At 34.1% G+C, this 25,209-nt stretch overlaps 1 protein-coding gene across 6 annotated transcripts in view; it reads left to right on the plus strand.

Annotated features, from left to right (window-relative positions):
• The first annotated feature begins 1,953 nt into the window (after positions 1 to 1,953).
• The window catches only part of LOC111142574 (dynein cytoplasmic 1 intermediate chain 2), a 54,893-nt gene continuing 31,637 nt past the window's right edge, over positions 1,954 to 25,209 (plus strand). For 4 of the 6 annotated variants that reach the window (XR_002640270.1, XM_022495881.1, XM_022495888.1 and 1 more), the window contains exons 1-5: positions 2,116 to 2,484; positions 3,512 to 3,628; positions 5,771 to 5,888; positions 14,666 to 14,756; positions 23,250 to 23,365. Coding sequence is in view for 5 of the 6 variants with exons in the window: in XM_022495881.1 (XP_022351589.1) it covers positions 3,521 to 3,628; positions 5,771 to 5,888; positions 14,666 to 14,756; positions 23,250 to 23,365 (433 nt within the window). In the remaining variant the exon portion in view is untranslated. Of the gene's footprint in view, positions 2,485 to 3,511; positions 3,629 to 5,770; positions 5,889 to 13,922; positions 13,941 to 14,665; positions 14,757 to 21,079; positions 21,140 to 23,249; positions 23,366 to 25,209 lie in introns of all 6 variants that reach the window. The other 2 variants (XM_022495873.1, XM_022495864.1) reach the window with 2 other exon arrangements.

Genomic DNA, 25,209 nt, shown 5'->3' on the forward strand with positions numbered 1-25,209 from the left:
ACTTCCAAAGGTCAAATGTGTAGTATGCTAAACTTATACCACCCTCCTATTTAAAATCTGTCAGTGGATTCACATCATCTTCAAGACTCTAAACTAGGATATGTGACTGTGCCCCTACTTGTGACTTCATTCCCTAATTCCCTAATTCTTGCCCTAGCCTACAGTCATTTTAAATTATTTCCAGATTTTCCAGTAGTCCATGCTCTCATATTATGTACATTGGTCATATTCCTTCCTCTTCCTAAGGCAACTTTTTGCATCTTCTTTGTTTGGTAAACTTCTATTCAATTTTCTGAAATCAAAGATTGAGCCATGGAATCATCTCCTTCTGAAATTTTTCTTTTCCAGAATATTTCCATCACTTCCCTACTGAATCTCATTGTAATACTTAGTTGAACTGAGTGTCCTGACAGAGATATGCATTTTAGGTCTTACATACAGCACCTAGTACCATTCCTGGCACATGGTAGGCAACCAATAACAAATTTTCAAATTAATAAAAAACTAAATAAAAATTAAAAACTAAATATTACAAAGGAAAAAAGGTAGTACAGTTATAGGGCTCTTAGAACTTTCAGGTTATGGGGAAAAGTTTTGAAATTGAATTTTCCTTCTCAAATTTATTTCTGAGATATTTATCTTTTATATAGACAGGGTAAGATAAGGAAAAGACTAGGCACAGGCCCAAGGACTTAGAATTTAAATCCTAAAGGTTAATCTTAAATTTGGGCAGTGTCCCTCTAGAGTGTAAGAAAGACATTGTTTTGATGTTAGCTTTGTTTCCAAATACTGCTTTATTTAAATAAGATAATTGAAAATGTGTATTGACCCTTAAATTTCTGGCAAATTCATATTCCAATAACTTTTCCTTTTTTGTATATTAAAAAACCTAACAGCTGTGGAAACCATTCTTGCTTCGTTTCAATAGTGCAAATTGATTGATTTCAATAGTGTAAAATTCTCCCTTTTCAAAAATTCTTGAGAGAAAATCAAAATGCTACCTACTACACTGCAATGAAGTACTGGAGAATTATTTGCAGTGCTGATAAACATTTATTTATCTTTTTACTTATTCCAACAGTAACCACTTTATTTGTAGACTCAAATGAATAGTCCATGTGTACATGATAAAACTTAGAAGATATGGGGATTAGAAGTCTTTATTGCTGGGGTGCCTGGGTGGCTTATTTGGTTAGACCACCTGACTCTAGACTTTAATTTTGACTCAGGTCTTGATCTCAGGGTGTTGAGTTCAGGCCCAGCATTGGGCTCCAAAAAAAAAAAAAAAAAAAAAGAGTTTTTACTGCAAATTTTCGTAATTGTAACACTCCAGCTAAGCAAGTTTTACAACCGCTCAAGAATACTAGGAAAAACTGTAAAGACTTCCAAATCTTTTTCTTTTTTAAAAGATTTTACTTATTTATTTGACAGAGAGAGATCACAAGTAGGCAGAGAGGCAGGCAGAGAGAGCGGGGGAAGCAGGCTCCCTGCCAAGCAGAGAGCCTGATTCCGGGCGATCCCAGGATCCCGGGATCATGACCTGAGCAGAAGGCAGAGGCTTAACCCACTGAGCCACCCAGGCACCCCCCAAATCTTTTTGTAATTTCTAATTAAAGACAAATGGTTACATTTCTGACGGAATGGGTTACACTACATTTTCAAAATTTAGTTTTATATTTTAGCTATTGCCTTAGATGCCACATGAAAGCTCTATAAGGCATTTTTTCCTAAAACTGGTGTATATACCCTAAAAAAATGTTCTCCATGTGCAGTGAAATACGTTAAGTTCACCACCGGGAACGAACCCTTCTTAAAATCTGGCCAACGCTGAGTCAAAGATCTTAACGTATAACACATACGATTTTGTGAGCACTGACCAACGTAGCAGAACACGTTAAAGGGAAGTCCTGGAAGCTTCTCTCGGGAATACTGAAGATAGAAGGCCCTTAAGTGGGAAACCGCAAACCTAGAAAAACACTACACGTCCCGGCATGCCTTGCGACTACCAGCGACCATAACTCCCAGAATGCATTGCTCGTGGCACGCAGGATTCCCTTGCAGCTGGGAATTGTAGTTCTCTCCGATCGTCTGCATCGGTGTAGGCGAGGGTGTGTGGTTGCTTACCTAGTCGGAGGACATCAGGCGTATTCTTCCAGTTCTTGGAAAAGTGGAAACACTTCAAGACACTAGACTGAGTGGGTTCATTGTCTTATCTCTCGGTTTCTACTTTGCAGAGGTAACTTACGGAGAGGCTGAAATTCACGCAGCAGGGCTCCACCCTTTTTTTCTGGGAGCGACCTAGTTCTGGTGAAGCTGTTTGTCCCTAAGCTCTCGCCGTAGTAGCCGCCGCCCATCCCTCTTTGTGTGCTTCGGGAAGCAGCGGAGCTAGTGGCTGCGACTATTGGGAGTTGGGAGTGAGGAAGAGACACGTTATCCGGACGTTGCAGGCGGGCGGACTCTTTCTCCCATCGCGCCAGCTGACAGGTGAGTTGACTGTGCTAGACTCAACGCTTTTCGGCCCTATGTGTCTCATGTCTGGGCTCAAAGGGCGGTTTGGCAGTTCCTGCTGACAGCGCTGCCCGGCCCGGCTCCCGGAGAGGCGGGGAGAGCCAGGTGCAGTGACTCAGGAAGGCCTGGGGAGACGAGACTACTGGTTGCCCTTCTTGACTCACCGGAGGATGGCCTGCGGAGCTTCGAGGCTTGCCGGCGCCCAGTGGCCCCCTCCTAGACGCACTATCCTGGACCGCGCCCTCTTGGTGGTGACCTCAGGGGAAAAGTGACTCCTTTCCACCTTGCCCCCATTTTATAAACAAAAGTCATTCGTACACGGCGTTGACAGCGCCTTCCCTTGGCGTGTACGTTGCAAAGTGCCCGAACGTGGAGGCTGTAGCACGAAATGACAGAGGCTTTCTCTTCCTTGTAGTTTTGAGAAAGTGAACTTGTCAGTCACGGAGCTTCCGGCCTGGGAGGATGAGCTGGTCAGACTTTGCTGTTGGGCTTTGACTAAAAGTATACTTACTTTGAATTTATTTGATAGTTAATCATGGTAAATTTTGTGTTTTGCTTGTCCTGAATATTATTAATGTTACACGTCATTTACGGGAATTTTGTCTGACCGCATATTTTTTAAATCAAAATTTTAGGGATGAATGCAAAACTGGTAATAGATTTGCTCTCTGTCGTATAACCTAAGAGCTCCTTAATGCCAACCCAAGTCCTCTGTTTTAAGAGTCTGAGACATTGCGTTAAATCTGGGCATGTGAAGAGCTTACTTGGTGCTAGCTTACTTTGTTCAATTCTGAATATTTATGTACATTTCTTTATAATGTTTTTCAAGACTTAGTAATATATATGTTTCCATATTTAAAAAGTAGATTTTTTTATGTTGTCTTTTGATGGCAGTGAACTACATGGCCTCTTGAGACAATTTTCTTCTTGAAGATGTATTTTTTAAAAGAGCGCTACTTTTACCAACGTAATAATGATTGTAAATGATTGTATGTTTTTTAAGGTCACAAACATGTCGGACAAAAGTGAATTAAAGGCAGAATTGGAACGAAAGAAGCAGAGGTTGGCCCAAATCAGAGAGGAAAAGAAGAGAAAAGAAGAAGAAAGGAAGAAAAAGGAAGTATGTTTTATTTTTTTAAGTAAACTATGTAAAATAATTGGATTTAGTATCAAATACTTACACCTTTATGTAATACTTTCAGAATAGTTAAAAATCCAGCAGTTGTGACTGCAAATATGGCACTGTAGGTGAATTTTACTTTAAAGAAGCCAGGTTTGTGAAAATGACAAAATTAATAAATTAAAATATGATTTTTTTACTGAATAAAAATATTTTGTATAGATTGATGCATTTTGAGGATTTGGTTTATAAAACTCAATCTACATATTTCTCTTCTAGGTGTATGTTTATTATATAAATTAAGGGACATCTACCTTGTAATAGCTCATAAAACATGGCATTTATATCATAACTTAGTTTGGAATTTGAATTTCCTTATCTGAATGCTTTGCTAGTCTGCACTGCTAACAATCTGTCAGAATAAATAATAGAAAAGAGAAATATAATAGGTTATTTAATTGATTAGGGAATTTGTTATCTTTTTCATTATGAAACATTTTCCATGAAATGTTTTTGCCAAGCAGTAGGTCTGATATTACCTTAAGGATAGACCAGATAGGTATGTCGTCTGATTTTTCACATCACCATTTTATCATGTATGGCAAATATACATTGAGCCTGAGCTGGAGATATTTTACTTGTTGCTGTATGGATGTGTACATTTTTCCCAACTATTTGGACAGATTTGCAAACTTTTACCACAGGTATGTTTTAAATTAATATGTTTAAATGATCAGCGTAAGATAATTTGTCCCAAGTGTGACATTAGTACCAAGGTTTCTATTTGATTGCCAGTAACCAAGATTTCTAGAAATCTCTTAAGGGAAAAGAAAAATCAGAAAAATTAAAAGTACAATTAATATGCATGCAGCATTTTTATGATGCTGTAAACGCCTTTGAAGAATTTTCTAATTTATTCTGAACCTTTCTGTGATATATTATTGTAAGAAAGTTGGAGGTTTAAGTTAGCTCTTTGATTAAAAGTTAACTGATAGAACCATGTCCGATAGAGCCATTCCACAGTAGTGTCTATAACCTTAAACCCTTCAGTGCTGAGAGCATGTTTGATTTTTGTTTTCTAAGATGGCCATAATTGGCATAAATAGTCTAGGGATATCTACTATATGATCTATAGATGATTAAAAGTTATATAACATTACAAGAGATAATTTAATAGTATTAAACAGTGAGTCTACTAATACATTGCTATAATTACAGGTAAAGTGTCAACTTGATAATATAGCCTGTTTGGCTATTGTGATGAAGTCCACTGATGACTTTTTTAAGTTAAAGTGGTATCATAGAATATTATGATTGACAGAATTCACTGTGGATAATTGTATGAGTAATAGTTGTCTAGACAAAATAGGCATCTGAGGTGTATATAGAAAACTTTCCCTCGGAAGGCTTAAATTTCATTTGAGATGTTTTGGATGATCTGAGGTTATTGAGGCTTATCTAGTTTACCTGGAAGATTTCTGCTAAAACTATAAGTGACTGAAATAAAAGCTGGCAATAATTTTGAAAACAAATGTTTTGTATTATGCAAGAGTTAATTTTAACTTTACCAAATTCAACCATGTTTTCATTGTCATAAAAATAAGACCTATAATTTAAAAAACAGAAATAAAAACCTTTTTCCAGGTGAATTTTTGACAAACATCTTCTACATAAAATTGCATAAATACAATGAAGACTTCATACAGAAGTTTGAGGTATTCATACTTGATTTTCAACAAATCACATTGTCCATTTACTTAAAATTTGTTACCTGTTAAGTAATTTTTTTTTATAGTGTTGTGGCATTTATATCTAAGCTTTTGTGCCACTGGGGGAGGTTTCCACAATTCCTAACTGTGAATAGCAACTTCATACTGTAGATAAATAGAAGATGGCTGGATTTTTTAATTTACCTATTAGGTAAAAACTTTTGTGGGAACTCCTTGATTACATATCCTTTGGAAATTACTTACTAGAACTCTACTGGGAATGGTTTTCATGTAATGAGTGTAATGTGCATTCAAAACCAAGTCACCCCCCCAAGAGTAAACAGTGTTCATTCATTATTTAAAATATACCTTTTTTTGCAAGCAGAAATGTTACATAGCCTATGTAAATTTAAATTTTCAACTTTAAAAATAGACTGATCAGAAGAAGGAAGCAGTTGCTCCTGTGCAAGAAGAATCAGATCTTGAAAAAAAAAGAAGAGAAGCTGAAGCATTGCTTCAAAGCATGGGGCTAACTCCAGAATCCCCCATTGGTAAGGATAAGAATATATCCATTTATAAGAGCCAAGAACAGATGTTACTCAGCTCAGATATATCTGAGATGAATACAATTGACTTTAATAGATTTTGCATATTTTTCTTATTTGTGTCTCTTAAAAATAATTAATCTTACACTTTATTCAGAATTATCTTTTTTCACATGTGCCAATACATGGTTATTTTGTTTGTTTACGAGAGCTGCAAGATTAAGTGTACTTATTAACATACACTGAACAACCATTTGACTTCTCTTATTAAATCAGTAATTTAGTTCAACATTTGTTGAACAAGTTTCTATGCCATACTGTATTTGGCTTAAAGATGACTCCTGATCTTAACTCTGTATTTTTTTCTGTAGGTTAAACAGAGGTATAATGAATCAAAATTCTAAAAGTATGTTAGTGTTCAGAGATATAGGAGGGGAAGGAAAAGGTAGCCTTCTGTGCTCATTGCTAGTAAGGGAAATAATATTGGTAGCCGTTCATGCAGCAGTTTGACTTGTTTTTTCTTGGGCCATTCATTTTGATGAGAGTACTAAACCAAAACGCTGACATAGTAGAGGTACCGAAGACAATCTAGTTACAGGTCAGAAAGCATTAAACACTTACTTAAAATAATTCTAACCTGGATGCTGTTACGTGGTATTTTAGTTTCACATGCTCTTTGTCATTTAGGGTTAGTTTGTCGGCAGCTAATTCCATCTAGTTCAGGGAATAAATATCAGAAATAACAACTGCTGTTTGCCTTCGTGAACTACAACATAACTGTTTCTAGAACTGATATTTCTAAAAGGTTTCAAGATGAAAAAGCTGGGTACTCTCATGGTCTGCTTCTTGTTACTTCTTTCAACTCATTTGCCTTTTCCATAATGATAGCATTTGAAGGTTGAAATATATGTATATGTCTTTATTTAATAAGTTTACATTCATATTGCAATTTTAAAAGTAAATGAATGAGAACAGTATTGTTAATAAAGTAGTAACTAAACCAAGTTTCTCTTTAGTTGTATAGTCTTTGATCATTTTTTCTGTAGCTGGCTTTGTTTTCCTCCTGTGGGATTTTTTTTTCCCTTTTCTATTTTTAGTATTTCAGTTTTACTGAATTCACTTGCTCATATCTCTCAGTTCATGACCCTCCTCCATTATCAAGTCTTGAAAGACCGATCTTCAGAGGTGTGTGTGTGTGTGTGTGTGTGTGTGTGTGTTTCCCTTATTCCCCATCTCCAGTTCCATCCCCGTTCCCAGTCTTGCTTAAGTACCCATGTTTGCATTTTTAACATATGTGCTTTTAATCTGTCCTACCTGTGTTTACATACTTCAGGGTTTCATATATATATGTGTGCATGTATGTTTTATACACATAAACACATTGTGTTATGTATCGTTCTGTTTGTATCTTTTTGTTAAGCAGCATTTGAGACCTACCCATGTTGCTAAATACAGATCTAGTTACTTATTTTTGACTGATGCATGGTATTCCATTATATACCATATTTTACTTATCTGTTCCCCAAGTGATAGGCACTTAGATTGCTTCCATCTCTTTGCTATCACAGTAAACACTGCAAAGAATACATACTTTACTTTTGAGAACTGTGGAAGAGTTTCTCTGGGATGTATGCCTAAGAATTGACTTGTGTTGTTGTGTATAAGCTTACTTTACATTTATTAGAGACAACATACCACTCTAAAGAATGACTATAGGTTTACCCGCCCAGTGCCAGTGAATGAGAAAGTAACTATCTTACCATATCCACATCATCACCTGATGTTCTCTGACTTTCCAATTTTTGCCAACTTGAATGGGTATAAAGTAGTATACCAAAATGTTTTAATATAAATTTATCTGTTTATAGTGAGGTTAACCATTTCTCAAGTATCTATTATTTTCTATGAGTTGCATATTCATATACTTAGCCCATTTATTATTAGAGTTATTTATCTTGCTGCAGGAGTTCCTTGTATATTTTAGGGGAGGTCTTCTTTGTTGTAGTATTTAAAAAAAAAACTTCCCAGTCTATTACCTGTTAACTCTGTTTATAGTATCTTTCATTGAACCTAATTCTTCATTTTAATGTGTTCAAATCCTTCATTTTGATTTTAGTTAGACCTGCCAATTATAACCCTTTTTTGTGCTTTTGGTCTTTTTTTTTTTTTTTTTAAGAAATCCTTTCTTTGAAGACACAATATATATATTTTCCTATATTATTTCTGTTAGGCTTTATAATTTCAGCCTTTACCTTTAGATGTTTGGATTATATTTTTGAATATAGTATGAGGTAGGGATCCAATCTAGTTCTTCTCTATATAGTTAGCTAATTTCCTCAGTTCCATTTATTAGATAGTCTTTCTTTCTCCTTACTGATACTGATGCCAACTTTGTCATACAGTCACTTCCCATATATTCATGACATTTCTGGGCTCTGTATTTTCACTGTTCATCTACTTGGTTTGATTCTACACTATTAACCCACAGTTTCAGTTACTATGACTTAAGTGTTCTGTGTAATTTTCTTGTATTGCCCATATTCATTGGCCATCGTGGTTATGATTTTAAAATAAATTGGACAGCTTTACCTTACGATATTTTGTAGAATAGCTTTTAAAGGGTAGATGTTACCTGTTCCTTTAAAACTTGGTAGAATTCAACTGTAAAACTGTCTGGGATTACAACTTTTTTTTTCAGGGGGTAGTTGAGGCAGAGGTTATTCACCATTTTAAGTCCCTTTTAAGGTTGTAGTCTGTTCAAGTTTTCTATTTATTTCTGTATTGTTTGATTTTTTTAAAAAAGCAATAATATTTATTATCTCTCATAGTTTCTGCCTATCAGGAATTTGGTAGTGGCTTAGCTGAGTGGTTGTGGCTCAGGGTATCTTATGGCATTGAAGTCAAGATGTCAGTCAGAGCTGCAGGCATCTGAAGGCTTGCCTGCCGCTAGGATATGCTTTCAAGGTGCCTCACTCATATAGCTGACATGTTGGTGTTGGCTATTGTTGGTGAAAGACCCGAGTTCCTGTCCACATGGGCCACTCCACAGAACTGCAGGAGTATCCTTGCAGAATGTCAGGTTCTCCAAAGTGAGCAACCCAAAGATAAAGAAAGCCAGGAAAAAGCTGTTATTTTTATGACTTACTCTTAGAAATGATCAGTTCCACTACATTCTTCTGTCGACTGGAATTCACAAAGAATTTGGACTTTCTTTAAAACTGCTAGAATATTTGCAACAGATTCATAGGTCTCTCTTATTTTGACATGATCATATGCTTTTTTTCCCTTTTAATGTACTAATTTGATGATTTATAATGATAGCATTCTAATGTAAAAGTATGCTTACATTCTGGAATAAACAACTTAGTTATGAGATGATTTTTTGCCTTTTTTTTTTTTTTAAAGATTTTATTTATTCGACACGGAAAGAGAGACAGCAAGAGAGGGAATACAAGTAGGGAGAGTGGGAGAGGGAGAAGCTGGCCTCCTGATGAGCAGGGAACCTGATGCGGGGCTCAATCTCAGGACTCTGGGATCATGAACTGAGCTGAAGGCAGATGCTTAATGACTGAGCCACCCAGGTGCCCCGAGACGATTTTTTTCTTATGCATTGCTGAATGCATTTGCAAATATTTTATTTAGGAGTTCTGCATATACACTCAGAATCGTGCCTGTAATTTTTTTCCTTTTATTATATCTTGTCTGGCCATTATAATAGATATAATGGTTATATCTATAATGGTTATAGTAGCCATAGGTTGTGTGGTTATCACCTTCTTCTATTCTCTGACAGATTCCTTAAGATCTTTCCAGTATTTATTTAAAATTAGGCTTGAAGAATACAGGATACAGATGAAGGCAGTGTCTACCAAACTTTTGACAGTAGCCCAAAATAAAAAGTACATCTTATATCATGACTTAGGATGGATACTTGTTTCTCTTTTCACTACAGAATGTATTTAGTCAATATTTTTAAATTATAGAGGTGTAAAAATACTGCCAGAATATTCAAGAGGATTTATTAAAAATATCAATCTCTTTTCCTAAAATAGACTTTTTTTTTAATTCTGAAAAGAATTTTTTTAAAAAGCTATAGCTAATAAAATCTCTTTTAGCTTCTCATCATTGGTAGTTTCTTATTTATTTGGTGAGTTGACTGCTTTTTGTCAGAGATCCTTGAAAGCAGAGAATATAACATTTTTATCCCTGGTGTCCAGCACAGAATAGACACTTAAATGTTTGTTATTGGTCATATGTCTTTCTTCTTGTAAGGCCAAATAAAAGCCATCTGCTTTAAAAGCAAAAACAAAATCTGATTGTTTAAATTTCAGAAAAAAGCATAATGGAAATTGAAATATGACCATTTCCTAAAAGAAGCATGGCTTTTTTTTTTTTAAACTAAATTTAAGTGTAAGTCTTAAGAAAGTTAATTTTAGGTACAACTTTCAAGACATGTTATAGTCAATATGGAGTTACTAAGCATTGATGATTGAAAAAAATAAAGTGAATCTCTTTCGTATGTGTAACTACTGTCTTAAACATCTTGTAAAGAGATGAAAACATACACTGCCAAGTATTCTATAGCCTGAGTCTGTATCAGTAGGCCACAGAACATTGATTTGTATGATAGTTTATTATCAGGATTTTCTTTTACTAGGAAAAAACAAAAGAACTTTGCTAGTCAAAAACAAGAATCGCATCATTTATTTCCCTCGCACCCCTTGTAACTTTTGAATACCTTAAATCTCATTTTTTCCGCTGTGTTGAGAAATATTTGACATATGTCACTATGTAAGTTTAAGTTACGTTGTATGATGGTTTGATTTACATATATTATAAAATAATTACCACAGTAGGTTTAGTTAACATTCATCATCTCATACAGATATACTAAGCAGAAAAAAAAATTTCTTCTGATGGCAACTTTTAGAATCTATTCTTTTAATAATTTTCTTACATATAACAGTGTTAACTAGAGTCATCATGTTGCATAGTATATACTTAGTACTTATTTATCTGATTCTTAGATGGAATGAGTGCTTTCTATGTACCAACTCATTTCTTCAAGTTTAGCCTAATTTTAACAAATGGTTCATTATAGTATTTTAATACCACAGGATTTTATTTTTATTAATTTTTTTTAAAAAATTTATCTGATGCTCTGAATTACATTGAAGAGAATAAAGGAAGCAAGTAAATAAATAATAAATAAAGGAAACAAAACATTTAGAGATTAGTGGAGGATATTTAATCTTCATTATCAGGAGAAAGGCCATAAAAAGGGAGAAATTAATATTTAGGAGAGTTAAGGTTTAAAGCAAATACCTTTAAGGATGAAAAGAGGGAGTTACGAAAAAGTTAAATGTTATTATTCCAGGCTAAGAGTATCCACAAGGGGGTATTATTGTAGTGCGGGCTATGTTTGAGTATTAAGTATCCTAGATTAGCTAGAGGAGGCCTTACAACTTTGGGGTTATCTCAGAAGGTCACTCCTTCCATTTTACTGTCTCATACCAGCTCATACTCCCTACACTCACTTTCCTTGGCTGTTCTCCTTTCCTAGGTTCTCCTTCCTGGCAAAAGCCCCTTCTTGCCAGAGGCTTTCTTCTACTCAAAAAATAATTGGGCTGTGTGTCATCCTTCATCTCTGAGACTGCATAGTTCTGAGTGGCCACCTCAAAATGAATCCTCATCATAAATCTAGGTGCATTCCTAGGTGCTTTCTGGTTTAAAAATATCTAGGTGTTTCTTTGCAGGCCAAAAGGCAGCAATGTATGATTTTATATCCTTGGAAGGCCAAGATCTAAACTGGTAGGAAAGGCCTTCTTGATTGGGTTTTTGTTCTAGATAATTAAAGAGTCACAGTCTTTCAATATTATTTACATGATCAGTGAATGCTTTGGTGTAGATTTGTCTTTCAGTTTACTCCATATTTCTCCTCTGGTTCTCAAAGAAGGAAATAAGTATCTTTGCTCTAAACTTCTAATAAGCTTAAAATTGTTCAAATACGCACATATGTTAATGTTAAATCTTTTATTTTGTGCTCTTCAAAGCCTTGTTTTAGGCCATATATATATATATGTATATATACACACACACATATATAACATATAATGAGTATACATGTTATGTATATATGTGTATATATACATATATGACTGGAATAAAAGTAATGTGACGTAATTGCTGTTCTTATTAAGCAGATTATATCTCAGATACTTGTTAAAAGCTAATTAGTAATGGCTTTTGTTATTTTCAAAGCTGGTTGGACTCTTAAACCATCTTTACAAATGAATTCTAAAATTGAGTCTTTTTTGAGATTTGAGGGGCTATGATTTCAGAGGTTTTTTTTAACCTCCCTGAATTCATGCTGTTTGTTCTTAGGGATTGTTTGTTGAATCTGAGAGTATGGTGGCATTGCCTTACTGTGCAATTACTGTAATCTTTGATTTTTCTAGACTAATTAGGTTGAAATATGGTAGTGACCAAACAACACTACCATTCCATTTTTTTCTGTTAATATTACTCCTTTTTCAATAATGGTAATTTTCTTTTTCTAGGTTTGTCTCTTCTGTAGTATATGTTATTTATTATTGCAAGATGAAGTGGGTGAGCCAGATAATAACTTTGAGTCTTTAATGAGTTCTTCCATAAACTGGCTTGAAAACTATCTTTTGTGAGAAATGATACAGTTCTGGGATGGAGGTTTTTATTGAATTACAGATGTGGTGCCATGGTGATTAACTTTGCTTCTTGCTGATAAACTATGATAATTTGGTAGCATCACTCCTGTAATTTATTTTTTATCTTGGTAACTTTTATTTTTTTATTGGCTAGGTTCATATATTTTTGTACATATAATTACTGTTTAACCTGTTTCCATAAAGAATTTGAGGTAACATTTTTTTTATATTGTAGTTTTAACCAAGTAAGATACTATTTATTCCTTTATCAGTTAGGACTTAGACTAGGGAAAGCCTCACATTGGGAAACAGACAAAAAGATGAGGAATGTAGCCTAAATGAAGTTAAGAGACATTAATTTTCTTTTACTTTAGATGCAGATCATATTTAGCTACTTTGAGTTGTATACACAGCACCTAGCACAGTGCCATCCACCTGTGAACTATGTGAAGGTGATCTGATTTTATCATTGTTTCTGAGAGATGTAGTCACAATATTAGAAACATTCAATTATGTTTTTATAGTCTTTGGAATTTAAGCAAGACTTAATCACTGTATCTCAGGAAGCATTCTATTTATGATTTTCTTTCTTCCGATCTTACTATTGGTTACCAATAGAATTTGCCATTGGAAAAATAAGGATGATTAGTTTTGTGCCTGTGTTTAAGATGTAATTCAACATAGGGACCCCTGGCTAGCTCCGTCAGTAGAGCATGTGACTCTAAATCTCAGGGTTGAGAGTTCATGCCTCAGGTTGGATGTCGAGTTTACATTACCAAAAAAAAAAATAAAAAAAAAAAAGGCAAAAGATGTAATTTATCATACTGTACTTGTACACTTTGTTAGATTAGCAAACCCACCTTTTTTTATTGTATCATGTATAAACATTTAAATATAATTTTAAGGGTTCAGTGTATGTGACTATCCCCCAAACATACATTTTTAATTAAAGATGTAGTTCTTTAGATTAGTTCCTTTATAATTAGGAACTTACCTTCTTTTAGATAGACTATTAAAAGAAGGGCTTGCAGCTCAACATAAAATGTGTTAGTCACTTAATATTATATACTGAAAAATTATTTTAAAAAGATACTTGGGATTGGGGACATTTATGGTAAAATTTAACCAGAAGATGGCAGTGATGATCCTCCTATACTTCCTGCAATGGTAATCAAAATGTTTTACAAATGTAATAGCATGAAATGTGCACGTTTAACTGTTGATATATAATGTTAAGAGTGCTGATTTAGGGGAAAGCATTTGCTGTTTGTTTTATATACTATGAAAAATGTGTATTTTTCTATAAGAAGGGATTAAGAATATTTTGGGTGTCTGTATCTTTGTCTGTACACTTCAGTTTTTTCTGAATACTGGGGTAAGGAAGTTACCATAAGTCTTGCCTTATTTAAGTTGCATGTATCACTTTATGTTATGCATCATGTCTAGAGGGCATGCTGTTTTATGGCCTGTTTGCATTTTTTACCCAAATTGTTGGAAACTAATGGACATTTTAAAGGAGCCATTCCTTTAGCTGTGGTCATTTTCCCTAAATTGGCCCCTTTTCTTGGTAAAGGAAAAATGAAATCATTTAAGGCATTAATTTCTGAAATAAAAATTGTTGGACAAAAATTAACATTTTTAAAATAAATCTCAGAAAACTAAGGGTAAATGACTTTTGAAGAATATTTCAGAGTTTTCATTTTGATAACAATTATCAGTAGTATTTATAATGTGGTGATCTTAAAAGTGAAAAGTTAGAAAGGGGGGAAGGAATGCACTCCTTTGAAAATTAGTGCCCACATTTGGTGTTGGCTGGGACGAAGATGCATCCTTTCATAATCTTGCTTTTTTTTTTTTACTATATATAAAACCCAAATGCATTTTGCCAGAGAAATTGCATGAGTTGTCAGCATGCATTGTTAACTTTATCTTTCTCCTGTTCTTTCTACTGTTCATTTTCATTCATGTATTTTTGTTTTTTGGTTTGCCATTTTTTTTCTCTTTTGTTAATTACTTCATGTTAAATTACTTTTGAAACGTCATAAGCTGAGCAACCTCTCCGTGTAGTAACAGCGGATACCTGTCTATTTCACTATTTAGTCCCTCCTCCTATGTCTCCATCCTCCAAATCTGTGAGCACACCAAGTGAAGCTGGAAGTCAAGACTCTGGAGATGGCGCAGTGGGATCTAGGTACAGTAAATTTCTTTTAATAGCTTAATGATAGAATGCATTTAAAACATACTGTTGATGCTTTAGAGGGACTCTAAATAGCTATATTAAAACTAACATTTTGAAATCTAAGTGGCATAGACACTTATTTTAAATTAGGGGAAGGAAATTTTTTTAATAGTATTTTAGCTGTCTCTCTTGATTAATTTAGGCTGAATAGTTAACTGATTTTACACTAATTATTTTTATTAAAATAGAGATGTTAATTGATTTAATTTTTTTATATCTAAGCATACGTCATAGGCTATTGTGTGAATGTTTTGTATGTATAACATAATATAAACAGTATAAATAATGTATGATAGTATAAAATAGTATAAATATTATGGTATGACTAGTATAAAAATAATGTAAAATAGTTTATAAATAATGTGAAACCTCTGTTGTGCTTAGTTGTCCATTCAGGCATTGAAAATCTAAACAGTTTGGTTAAACGCTTCAATTGTGTTCTATTGAGTCACTAGTTCTAATCAAGATAGAAAATAATACTGCATAAAATTATCAAATAGAGTTAACTGTTAAGGAAACAGGAGTGTTTACTGTCATGAGGACATTATGCTAAATGAAATAAGTCAGAGAAAGACAAATACTGAATTATGTCACTTATGTGTGAAATGTAAAAAAACAAAACAAAACCAAAGAAATCCAAGCTCATAGATACAGAGAACAGATGGGTGGTTGCCAGAGGTAAGGGATAAGGAATGGTCAAAATGGTTGAAGAGTTTCAAAAGGTACAAACTTCCAGTTGTAAAATAAATAAGTCATGAGGACGTAATGTGCAGCACGGTGATTATAGTTAATAATACTATATCGCATATTTAAAGATTGCTGAGAGTAGATCTTAAAAGTTCTTCACTGGGAGGGTATGTGCTAGGTGAGTGCTGTGAAGTGTGTAAATCTGGTGATTCACAGACCTGTACCCCTGGGGCTAATAATACATTATATATTTATAAAAAAATATTAAAAAAAAAGTTCTTATCACAAGAAAAAATACTTTTGTAACTATGTATGCTGACACATGTTAACTAGAATTGTGGTGATCATTTCACAATTTATACAAATATCGAATCATTCTTTTGTATAGCTGAAAGTAATATAGTATTGTATGTCAATTATACCTCACTTTAAAAAAAACGTTTTCTGTCAACTTTTCCCATCCTCACGTCTTCCTTATAAAACCGTATTTCAGGGGTGCCTGGGTGGCTCAGTGGGTTAAAGCCTCTGCCTTGGGCTCAGGTCATGATCCCGGGGTCCTGGGATCCAGCCCCGCATCCAGCTCTCTGCTCAGCAGGGAGCCTGCTTCCTCCTCTCTCTGCCTGCCTCTCTGCCTACTTGTGATCTCTTGTCTGTCAAATAAGTAAAATCTTTAAAAAAACAACAACAACCGTATTTCATATTTGTTTTAGGATCCTGCACACATGTTGGGACTTGCTTTCCAAAAGTTCAGTAAGATTTCAGCTTCTCTCCAAACATTGTACTGGGGAAAGTACTTTTACTTATTCCTCTTTGTCACACACACACACACACACACAGCAAGTCTTTTAAAAACAGTCATACTTTCTGACTCCTCATGTCAGCTGAAATGAGATTAAATGTAGTAAAAATCTTTTTTTTTTTAAAGATTTTTATTTATTTGACAGAGATCACAAGCAGGCAGAGAGAAAGGAAGGGAAGCAGGCTCCCTGCTGAGCAGAGAGCCCGATGCAGGTCTAGATCCCAGGTCCCTAAGATCATAACCTGAGCCAAAGGCAGAGGCTTTAACCCACTACAGTTATATAGTGGGTTATATAGGCACCCCTGTAGTTAAAATCTTTATTCAGAATCCTTATTTTAGGCAGGAAGTTAAATGTCCTCCTCAGAAGAATCTCTTAACATTCCTCTTAATAAGAAATAAACTTGAGAAGTTTTATCTTCTTTGTGCCTGAGTTCCTCTGATTGAAGTTATAATGAGTACCTAAAAGGCAAGAAAAAAGAAGTAAGAGAGCTAGATAATAAATTCAGTATTTTAATCAATTCTGGTTCAAATCAGGTTATCATTAACAATTAGAAGACAAAAAAGGTCTCACCAGTTTGGATTTGAGATGTGTTTTCCAAAACTGTTTTGTAAATAGAACCAAAATTGGAAATCTCAATTTTACTGTCATTGGAAATAAATAATATAACCATCATTAAAAAAAAAAAATCGAAACTTTTTTTTAGAAATAATAGTACCTTATAAAATAGTATATATTATATGTTAAAGGCTAAATTTATTTAGTCTAAACTCATTTTTTTTTAAAGATTTTATTTATTTATTTGTCAGAGAGAGAGAGGGAGAGAGAGCAAGCACAGGCAGACAGAATGGCAGGCAGAGGCAGAGGAAGAAGCAGGCTCCCTGATGAGCAAGGAGCCCGATGTGGGACTCGATCCCAGGATGCTGGGATCATGACCTGAGCCGAAGGCAGCGGCTTAACCCACTGAGCCACCCAGGCGCCCCCCTAAACTCATTTTTAAGACTAAATTTGTTTCATACCTCATACTTTCATGTTTTTGTACAAATATGTTAGTATTCCTTTGCTAATAAGCAAGTGGTATTTTCAAGAGAAGCCTTTTTCCCCCCTTCTACAGCTTTACTGTAGTACAAATATTTACCCAGATAATTTTATGTTCATTAAATTTACTTGTATTATAAATTATTTTTATGTAGATATTATACTGTGTTCATTTTGAACTCTGTGTTCTTGATTTTGAAGAGTAGAAAGATTATTTTAAATGTCACATTAGTAAGTTTGCTTTCAAAACTATGTAACATCTACTAGATTTTGTTCTTTTTTTTTTTAAGGTTGATTTATTTATTTGAGAGGGAGAGAGGGAGTGCAGGCAGGGGGAGGGTCAGAGGGAGAGAAACTGAAGCAGACTCCGCACTGAGTATGGAGCCCCAACATGAAGCTTGATCCCGTGACCCCTGAGGTCATGACCTAAGCCAAAACCAGTAGTTGGTTGTCCAACCAACTCAGCCATCCAGGCATTTCCTGGTTTTTGAAATTAATGTGAATTAGAACATGTCCTTCTGAGTTTCATTGGGAAACAGTTTATTGGAGACCCATTGGAATATTGTGAATTGGTACAGGGAGTAAATACTGTTAAGAAAAATATTTATTTGTATATAGAACACATATTCCATCACATTGTCAAGTTAATGTTCAATATTATATAGGTTACCACAGAAAATAAAATATTCATGGTCTTTGCCTTCATGGAACTTACATGATAGTGATTACATCATTAATTTAAAGATATTACTCACTGTACTGAAAAGTTCTAAGCATAGTGTGCTAACTTGTGTTTGAGTATAAATTTTTAATGATAAGTTATGAAACAAAAATACAGGTATTTAAATACCTTTAGGGGTTTGTTCTTATTAGAGAATGAATATAAAATTTAGTTTCTTCTCAGTTTAACAGGAGAGCAAAAAAAAATTCCTCTTTTTGAATGAGATGACCTGGTAATCTTACTACATACATTGTCTCCTTTGAGACCATAGATTAATTTTCAAGAGGGCTGCATATGTTCTTTTTTATGTATTATATGTATACATACAAGAGTAAAAACTATGAATTCTACTACATCATCTCCAGATTCCATAGTAGAGAGAGAATTAATCTTGTTGATTAATTGGTGCTATTGGCAGTGAAATAATAGCATTTCTAAATATATGGCCCTTGAAAAGAATCTTAAGATCTGAGAATGAAACAGAATGAATTTGAATTGAGCAGGCATATTGGTAATGAAAGAATAAAGAGATTAAGAAGAGGTATCACAGAAAAATACATGAAGATGTGTGAGGTGTATGAACCCACACACTGAACTCTGTTAACTGGAAGACAGTCCAAGATTAGTACACTCTCAAGGGGTAGGAAAAGAAATATTAGACATTACCAAGACATACCCGAATCACTATTTCCAAATGCCAGAAATTTCTGGTCTGGTTATAATTTATGAATAAATATAAAAGGCCATGAAAAGTGATATCTCCCTAATTCTGCAGATTTGGAGTTGAATTCGTTAAGTTTCTAGTTCTTTTAGTCACTTCTGTTATCTCTAGAATGTAGCTGACAGTTACTCAATTGGGTAATCCATGTTTCTTGTTTCTTTTCCCATTCTTTTTTTTTTTTTTAAAGATTTTATTTATTTATTTGACAGAGAGAGATCACAGTAGACAGAGGCAGGCAGAGAGAGAGAGAGAGGGAAGCAGGCTCCCTGCTGAGCAGAGAGCCCGATGCGGGACTCGATCCCAGGACCCTGGGATCATGACCTGAGCCGAAGGCAGTGGCTTAACCCACTGAGCCACCCAGGCGCCCTCTTTTCCCATTCTTAATCAGTTTACCTTTCAGGCTTTGGATTATATTGGAATTTTACTTTATATGTCTACTGATGCCTGTAATAAACATAATTCTGTATGTTGTGCAATGTATTTTCAGTACTGGGTATATTTTTAAGTAAAGTTTTGCTTAATTTTAGACTTAAATGACATCCTCAACAAGGAGCTGTAGGTAACTGGTAACTACACCTGTCATATTCCTTGGAGCGCACCTAATAGAACCCCTTCTGATTTAACAAAGTCTAAGTTGTTGCTGTTCATTGCTTAGTACAAAATAGATCTTCATAGTGACCTTTTCTTTGCATATACATAATCCTGTTTAAACCCCCAAATCTTTATTTACATTTTAATTTTTAATTTTTTTAATTTTTTAAAGATTTTATTTATTTATTTGACAGACAGAGATCACAAGTAGGCAGAGAGGCAGGCAGAGAGAGAGAAGGAAGCAGGCTCCCTGCTGAGAAGAGAGCCCAGTGTGGGGCTTGATACCAGGAACCTGGGATCATGACCTGAGCCGAAGGCAGAGGCTTTAATCAACTGAGCCACCCTGGCACCCCGTCTTTACATTTTTAAAAAAAATATTTTATTTATTTATTTGGCAGAGATAGACATAGCGAGAGAGGAACACAAGCAGGGGGATTGGGAGAGGGAGAAGCAGGCTCCCCACTGAGCAGGGAGCCCGATGCGGGACTCGATCCCAGGACCCTGGGATCATGACCTGAGCCGAAGGCAGACGCTTAACTGACTGAGCCACCCAGGTGCCCCCCGTCCTTACATTTTTAATATGAAGAATTTCTCTAATTCAATTCATCTGGGTGTTTTTGTTGATAAACTGTTTATACAGGTAACATATAGAAGTTATTTGTTGCATTTATTTATTTTTTTATTAGCTAACATATAGAAGTTATTTGTTGTAATTTATTTTTTATTTGTTGTATTTAAATATTGTAGCTGTTTCAGTTGCTTGTTAAAACTTATATGCATGAGTATATATATAGCCAAAAATGATAGTATTACATATATTGTGCTTAACTTTTTAATAGGGACTATGAATATCATACAGTACTGTACATAATTATCTTATATACTGCTAACTTGTAAGAATGCCCATGTGATAATGTACCTTTTGTTCTAGTAGTACAAGATTTGGCTTAGGTGGAAAAGATCCCATGTAAGTCATTTACCCAGTAGGCGAGGCTAAAACACAACCAAATATTTATTTAGAATTGATACTTTCTAGAAGTTTAGTTAATTTAGGTAAGTCCTTTGAACATAAAATATTTGTCCTGGGAAAATTTTTTTTTCCCTAGAGACAGAAATCTTTAGTTGTTTTCTAAAGCAGATGACATGTAAGCTCAAGGCTGTGCTTAACCCATAAATTGCGCAGGGGTCACATTTTGGAAACTTTAGCTTTTTTGTATCCCAGTGGAATAGTCTTTGGTTTTCTTACTGAAAGGCTTATGTGTTGATTCATTTCCTTTAGCAATATGACAATTTTCTGCACACATTTAATGCTTTGGGCAATATTATAATATGTTAACTAAGATGTTTTTACTAATGCTTTTTTAATTAAGAAAATTAAAATTTTAACTTTTTATAGCCTAGCTTGTTATCCAAAAATAATATTTGTGTTGTTGGATGCTTTGGCTGTTCTTGTCCATTATAAGGCAATATTAGTTTCCTGTAACCTGAAAATACTGTCTTTTAACTATTCTGGGTTATATGTTTGCATCTTTAACCAACTTATGCTTATGGTGTGCAGTAGAACATTGAGTGATAACCTGGTATTTATTTCATACTAACCAGAACATGTGGTGTTTAATTGTGAACAGTATTTTAGCTTTACCTATTCATAGAATGTATTTGCTTGACTAACTTATGGCCTTTTTTGCTAACGCTTCATGGTTGTCCTACAACCATTTAGGACGCTGCATTGGGATACAGATCCATCAGTTCTTCAGCTTCACTCAGATTCCGATTTGGGGTATTGAATAGATTTTTTACCTTCCCTCTTCTATAATTAATTTGATTCTTTGCAAAACTCCTAATTTTATTTAAATTTCTAATGTACATTATACAGTTAGGAAAAGAGTTAATATTTTACTGTGACACCTCATTATCCTCTGTCATTAGTGAAAGAAATATTTTATGTATCTGATTTTCTAGGTACCATAACTCTACCATTTAAGTGTCCAGAGTCCTTTGATTATTTCTATATCTTTGATGTGAATTTTTCTAACCTGGATTATAAACTTCCCAGACTTTTCCTGATATGTATTCTACATATAATTGAACCTTTTCTGGGTTACCTGATAAAAGTATTAATTTGTTTTCCTGTATTAAAATTTCCTCATGATTTCTAAGATGTTAAGAGGAACAGAGCTGTTGGTCTTCTACACTATGGCCCCAGATTGCTATTGATTTATTCTTTAATTCATTTATTCACTCATTTATTTATTATAATCCCAATGCAAATTATGTTTGGTGCTGCCATTGTGCCATACTCAGATAGTAATTTGATAATTTGCACCTTCTAAAACACATGATCATACCTTTTGGAATTATGTCTAAAGTAAGAGTAAATAAGCCTTGAATTAGGGCATGTAAGAAAAGTATATGAGCTTCTTGTACATTAACTGGAAGCTTCTCTGTTGGCTGCCCTGAGACTCCCCCCAACCTTGGTTGCTTCTTTATTCTCAGGAAAAGTGGCTTTTGGATAAGTGAGGTATTACCTCCCTACCCTTCTACTCCTAAATCTTAAGTATTTTGTTTGTTCTAATGTGATTTTTATCTAATTAGACTATACACAGCCAAGTTGGTAACTTGTTCTAATGTTGTTCTTGGCTTAGCCGTTTTTTTTCCAGGTACGTGAATGATTTACTTTTCAAGTAGTTTACATTTTAAAATTCAGAATACAATGTTTTGTATTTCAAATTTTATTCTTAGAATATGAGATTACTTCAAATCTGCTTAGGTTTTCCCATTTAATTCTTTGATTATATGCTTTTTTTTCCCTTTAAAGCTAAGATATTCCTAAAGTGGAAAACACATTAAAAAACTTATTGTAGCCCACATTTAGGATCTTAAAGAAAACTAACCCATTTAATGTACTAGTTTTATTATAAGAAAATAGTTATTATTACATATATGTATATATTTCAGATACCCTGATTGACATTCTGAAATTACATCAATACTTTTATTAGATATCCTTTTAAGACAGTTGTATAATTGAGAACTCCTTGGGGAGCTTGTAAGCATACTGTATTATTTGATTTAGTATTTAGACATCTAATAAATCAAGAAAAGATCCTCAGTATATCTAATAAAAGATATCTTTCATTTGATCTATATTCCTCAGCTACAGTTCTTTTCTTCTATTTGTCAAAAAAGAATGTATTCCCTCTTTAAGACAGAAGTGACTTTAACAGTTTTCTTGTATTCAAAGTATCTGTTGCTTTATTCAGGAGTAGAATATCTGCATTGTAGTTTGTCTGTATATGAATCAAGGACAGTACTGACCATGCAGAGATTAGAGATTTAAAAGTTTAAATATTTCATTTTGAAATCAAAATTGACTGTATGATTCTCAATTTCTGCAAAATATAAGTGGAAAGAAGGTCTTCAGCAGAAAACTATTTTTCATTCTTAAAGCTTAGGTCTCCTAATGGTGAAGAAACTAAACGTGGTCTGAGATCCATATATCTGCCTCTTCAAAAAAGTTGAATCATATCCCTTTTAAGAACATTTCTCATAACCAACCATATTTAGTAGTCACTCCGAAATTCCTATCCTCCTACTGTATTATTACCCACACATTTGCTCTAAGAAACTAAATTATTTGCCTTTTTAAAGTGAAAAACAAACATCTTGAATGATTCAGAAATACCTTTGTTTTTTGCTACCTTCTAAATTCTTTTGTTAAAATAAAGCCAATTTGTTGTTCATCTGATATTTCTTGAATAAAACAGGGATTTAAATTACAATGTTGGATACACAATGTTTAATTCTTAATTTTCCAAAATAACATGGTTTGATGTAGTTTAAATGTTCCATTTGTTGTATTTAAAAACATTTGCCTTCACTTTATTTAGACGAGGACCTATTAAACTTGGAATGGCTAAAATTACACAAGTTGACTTTCCTCCTCGAGAAATCGTCACGTATACAAAGGAAACTCAGACTCCAGTTATGGCTCAACCCAAAGAAGGTGAGTGAATATTGTTAATTTGGTGATCATTAAATTCCCATATTGAATAAATAGATTGTTTTTTCTCTTCCTCTTTTTTTTTTGGTGTAATTTCTTAGGGAAACATTTAAAACTAATACTTTTAGGTATTGATGTTTTTGTTTCTTAGAGTTTTAAACCTTTTTCTTTTAGAACTTAAAGTATAAACTAAGGTTTTTAATTTTGTTAACATAAACTTGAGTTTTTCCCCGGCGATTCACAGACCTGTACCCCTGGGGCTAATAATACATTATATATTTATTAAAAAAACAAAACAAAACTTAAGTTTTTAGTCTTCACTTTTTCATTAATATGTGATGCTTTAGAATCAAGAAAGCTTAGGAATGTTCTATTTCTCTGTCACTGAGGATAATCCTTTAAAAGAGTGTATCACACAGTAAATGAAACAATGTAAATTTTTTTTGTAGAGCATATGATATTCTGGTATGCTGTCATTGTTATCTATATTAATGAACAAATCTAGACCTAATTCTTAAACTTTTGGTTTTATGATCTAAGGGCTCTTATAATGTTGATTTCATATGCAGACTTTAATCTGTGTGTAATAGATGTATATGCAAGCATTATATTGAATTTTGAGTCTTTTGATTCTTTTTTTTATTTTAAAGATTTATTTACTTTAGAGAGAGAGAGAGAGAGGGAGGAAGCAGGAGCAGAGGGCAGGGGAGAGAGAAGATCCTCAAGCAGTTTCCCCATTGAGCGCAGAGCCTGATGCAAGGCTCTATTCCAGGACCTTGATATCATAACCTGAGCTGAGTTGGCCATTTAACAGACTGGGCCACTCAGGCACCCCAGGAGTCTTTTGATTCTTAAACCAGAAAGAGTTAACATTTTTATACTGGGAACTAATTTTTAAAATCTCATCAGATAGTTAATAATTCAAACATAAAGTTAATATGATAGTTCTTATTTTTTCCAGTTAGACTAATCAATTTATGTCACACATAAAAGGGATTTACATAATATCCCTAGTACAGGTCCACAGTTTCTTTTTTTTTTTTTTAAAGATTTTATTTATTTATTTGACAGACAGAGGTCACAAGTAGGCAGAGAGGCAGGCAGAGAGAAAGAGAGGGGGAAGCAGGCTCCCTGCAGAGCAGAGAGCCCGATGTGGGGCTCGATCCCAGGACCCTGGGATCATGACCTGAGCCGAAGGCAGAGGCTTTAACCCACTGAGCCACCCAGGCGCCCCAGGTCCACAGTTTCTTACCTGAAACCTTTGAAGCCACATATGTATTTGAATTCAGAATTTGTCAGAATATAGTAAAGTTACTAGTAAAATATATGTACTGTAAGTAAACATTCTAGCAGCATCTTGGGCATTAATATTTTGACAGTAGAAAATATGAATATTCAAACCAAGTAAAATAAATAATGATTATAAATAGCTTTACCTCTGATCATATCAGGGTTTACCACCAAATGAGTTATGGATTTTTAGAATTGTTGATATTTTGGATTGTGGTCCAAGAATAAATTTTCCTTTTAGCAGTCTGTGCATAAGGAACATTTTTTTCTCTTTGACTAGGAAAAGTTATTCCTGTTTTAATTGTGGAATATCAAACATTTAAAACCTTGTTTATCAGATATTTAATTTATTTTGAAAATTTCAGTTTCATTACCATGTTTCTCCATTAAGGAGAATCAAAAATAATATTCACTTCAGAAAGCCCAGAAAATACAGGTAAACAAAATGGAGAAAAAAAAATCTTTGGAGCACCTGGGGTGGTTCAGTTGGTTCAGCATCCAACTCTTGATTTTGGCTTAAGTCATGAACTCAGGGTTGTGTAATCAAGCCCCGTGTC

Source organism: Enhydra lutris, unplaced genomic scaffold (assembly GCF_002288905.1).
Source record: "Enhydra lutris kenyoni isolate GAN:26980312 unplaced genomic scaffold, ASM228890v2 scaffoldscaffold1, whole genome shotgun sequence".
NCBI classification, from domain to species: domain Eukaryota; kingdom Metazoa; phylum Chordata; class Mammalia; order Carnivora; family Mustelidae; genus Enhydra; species Enhydra lutris.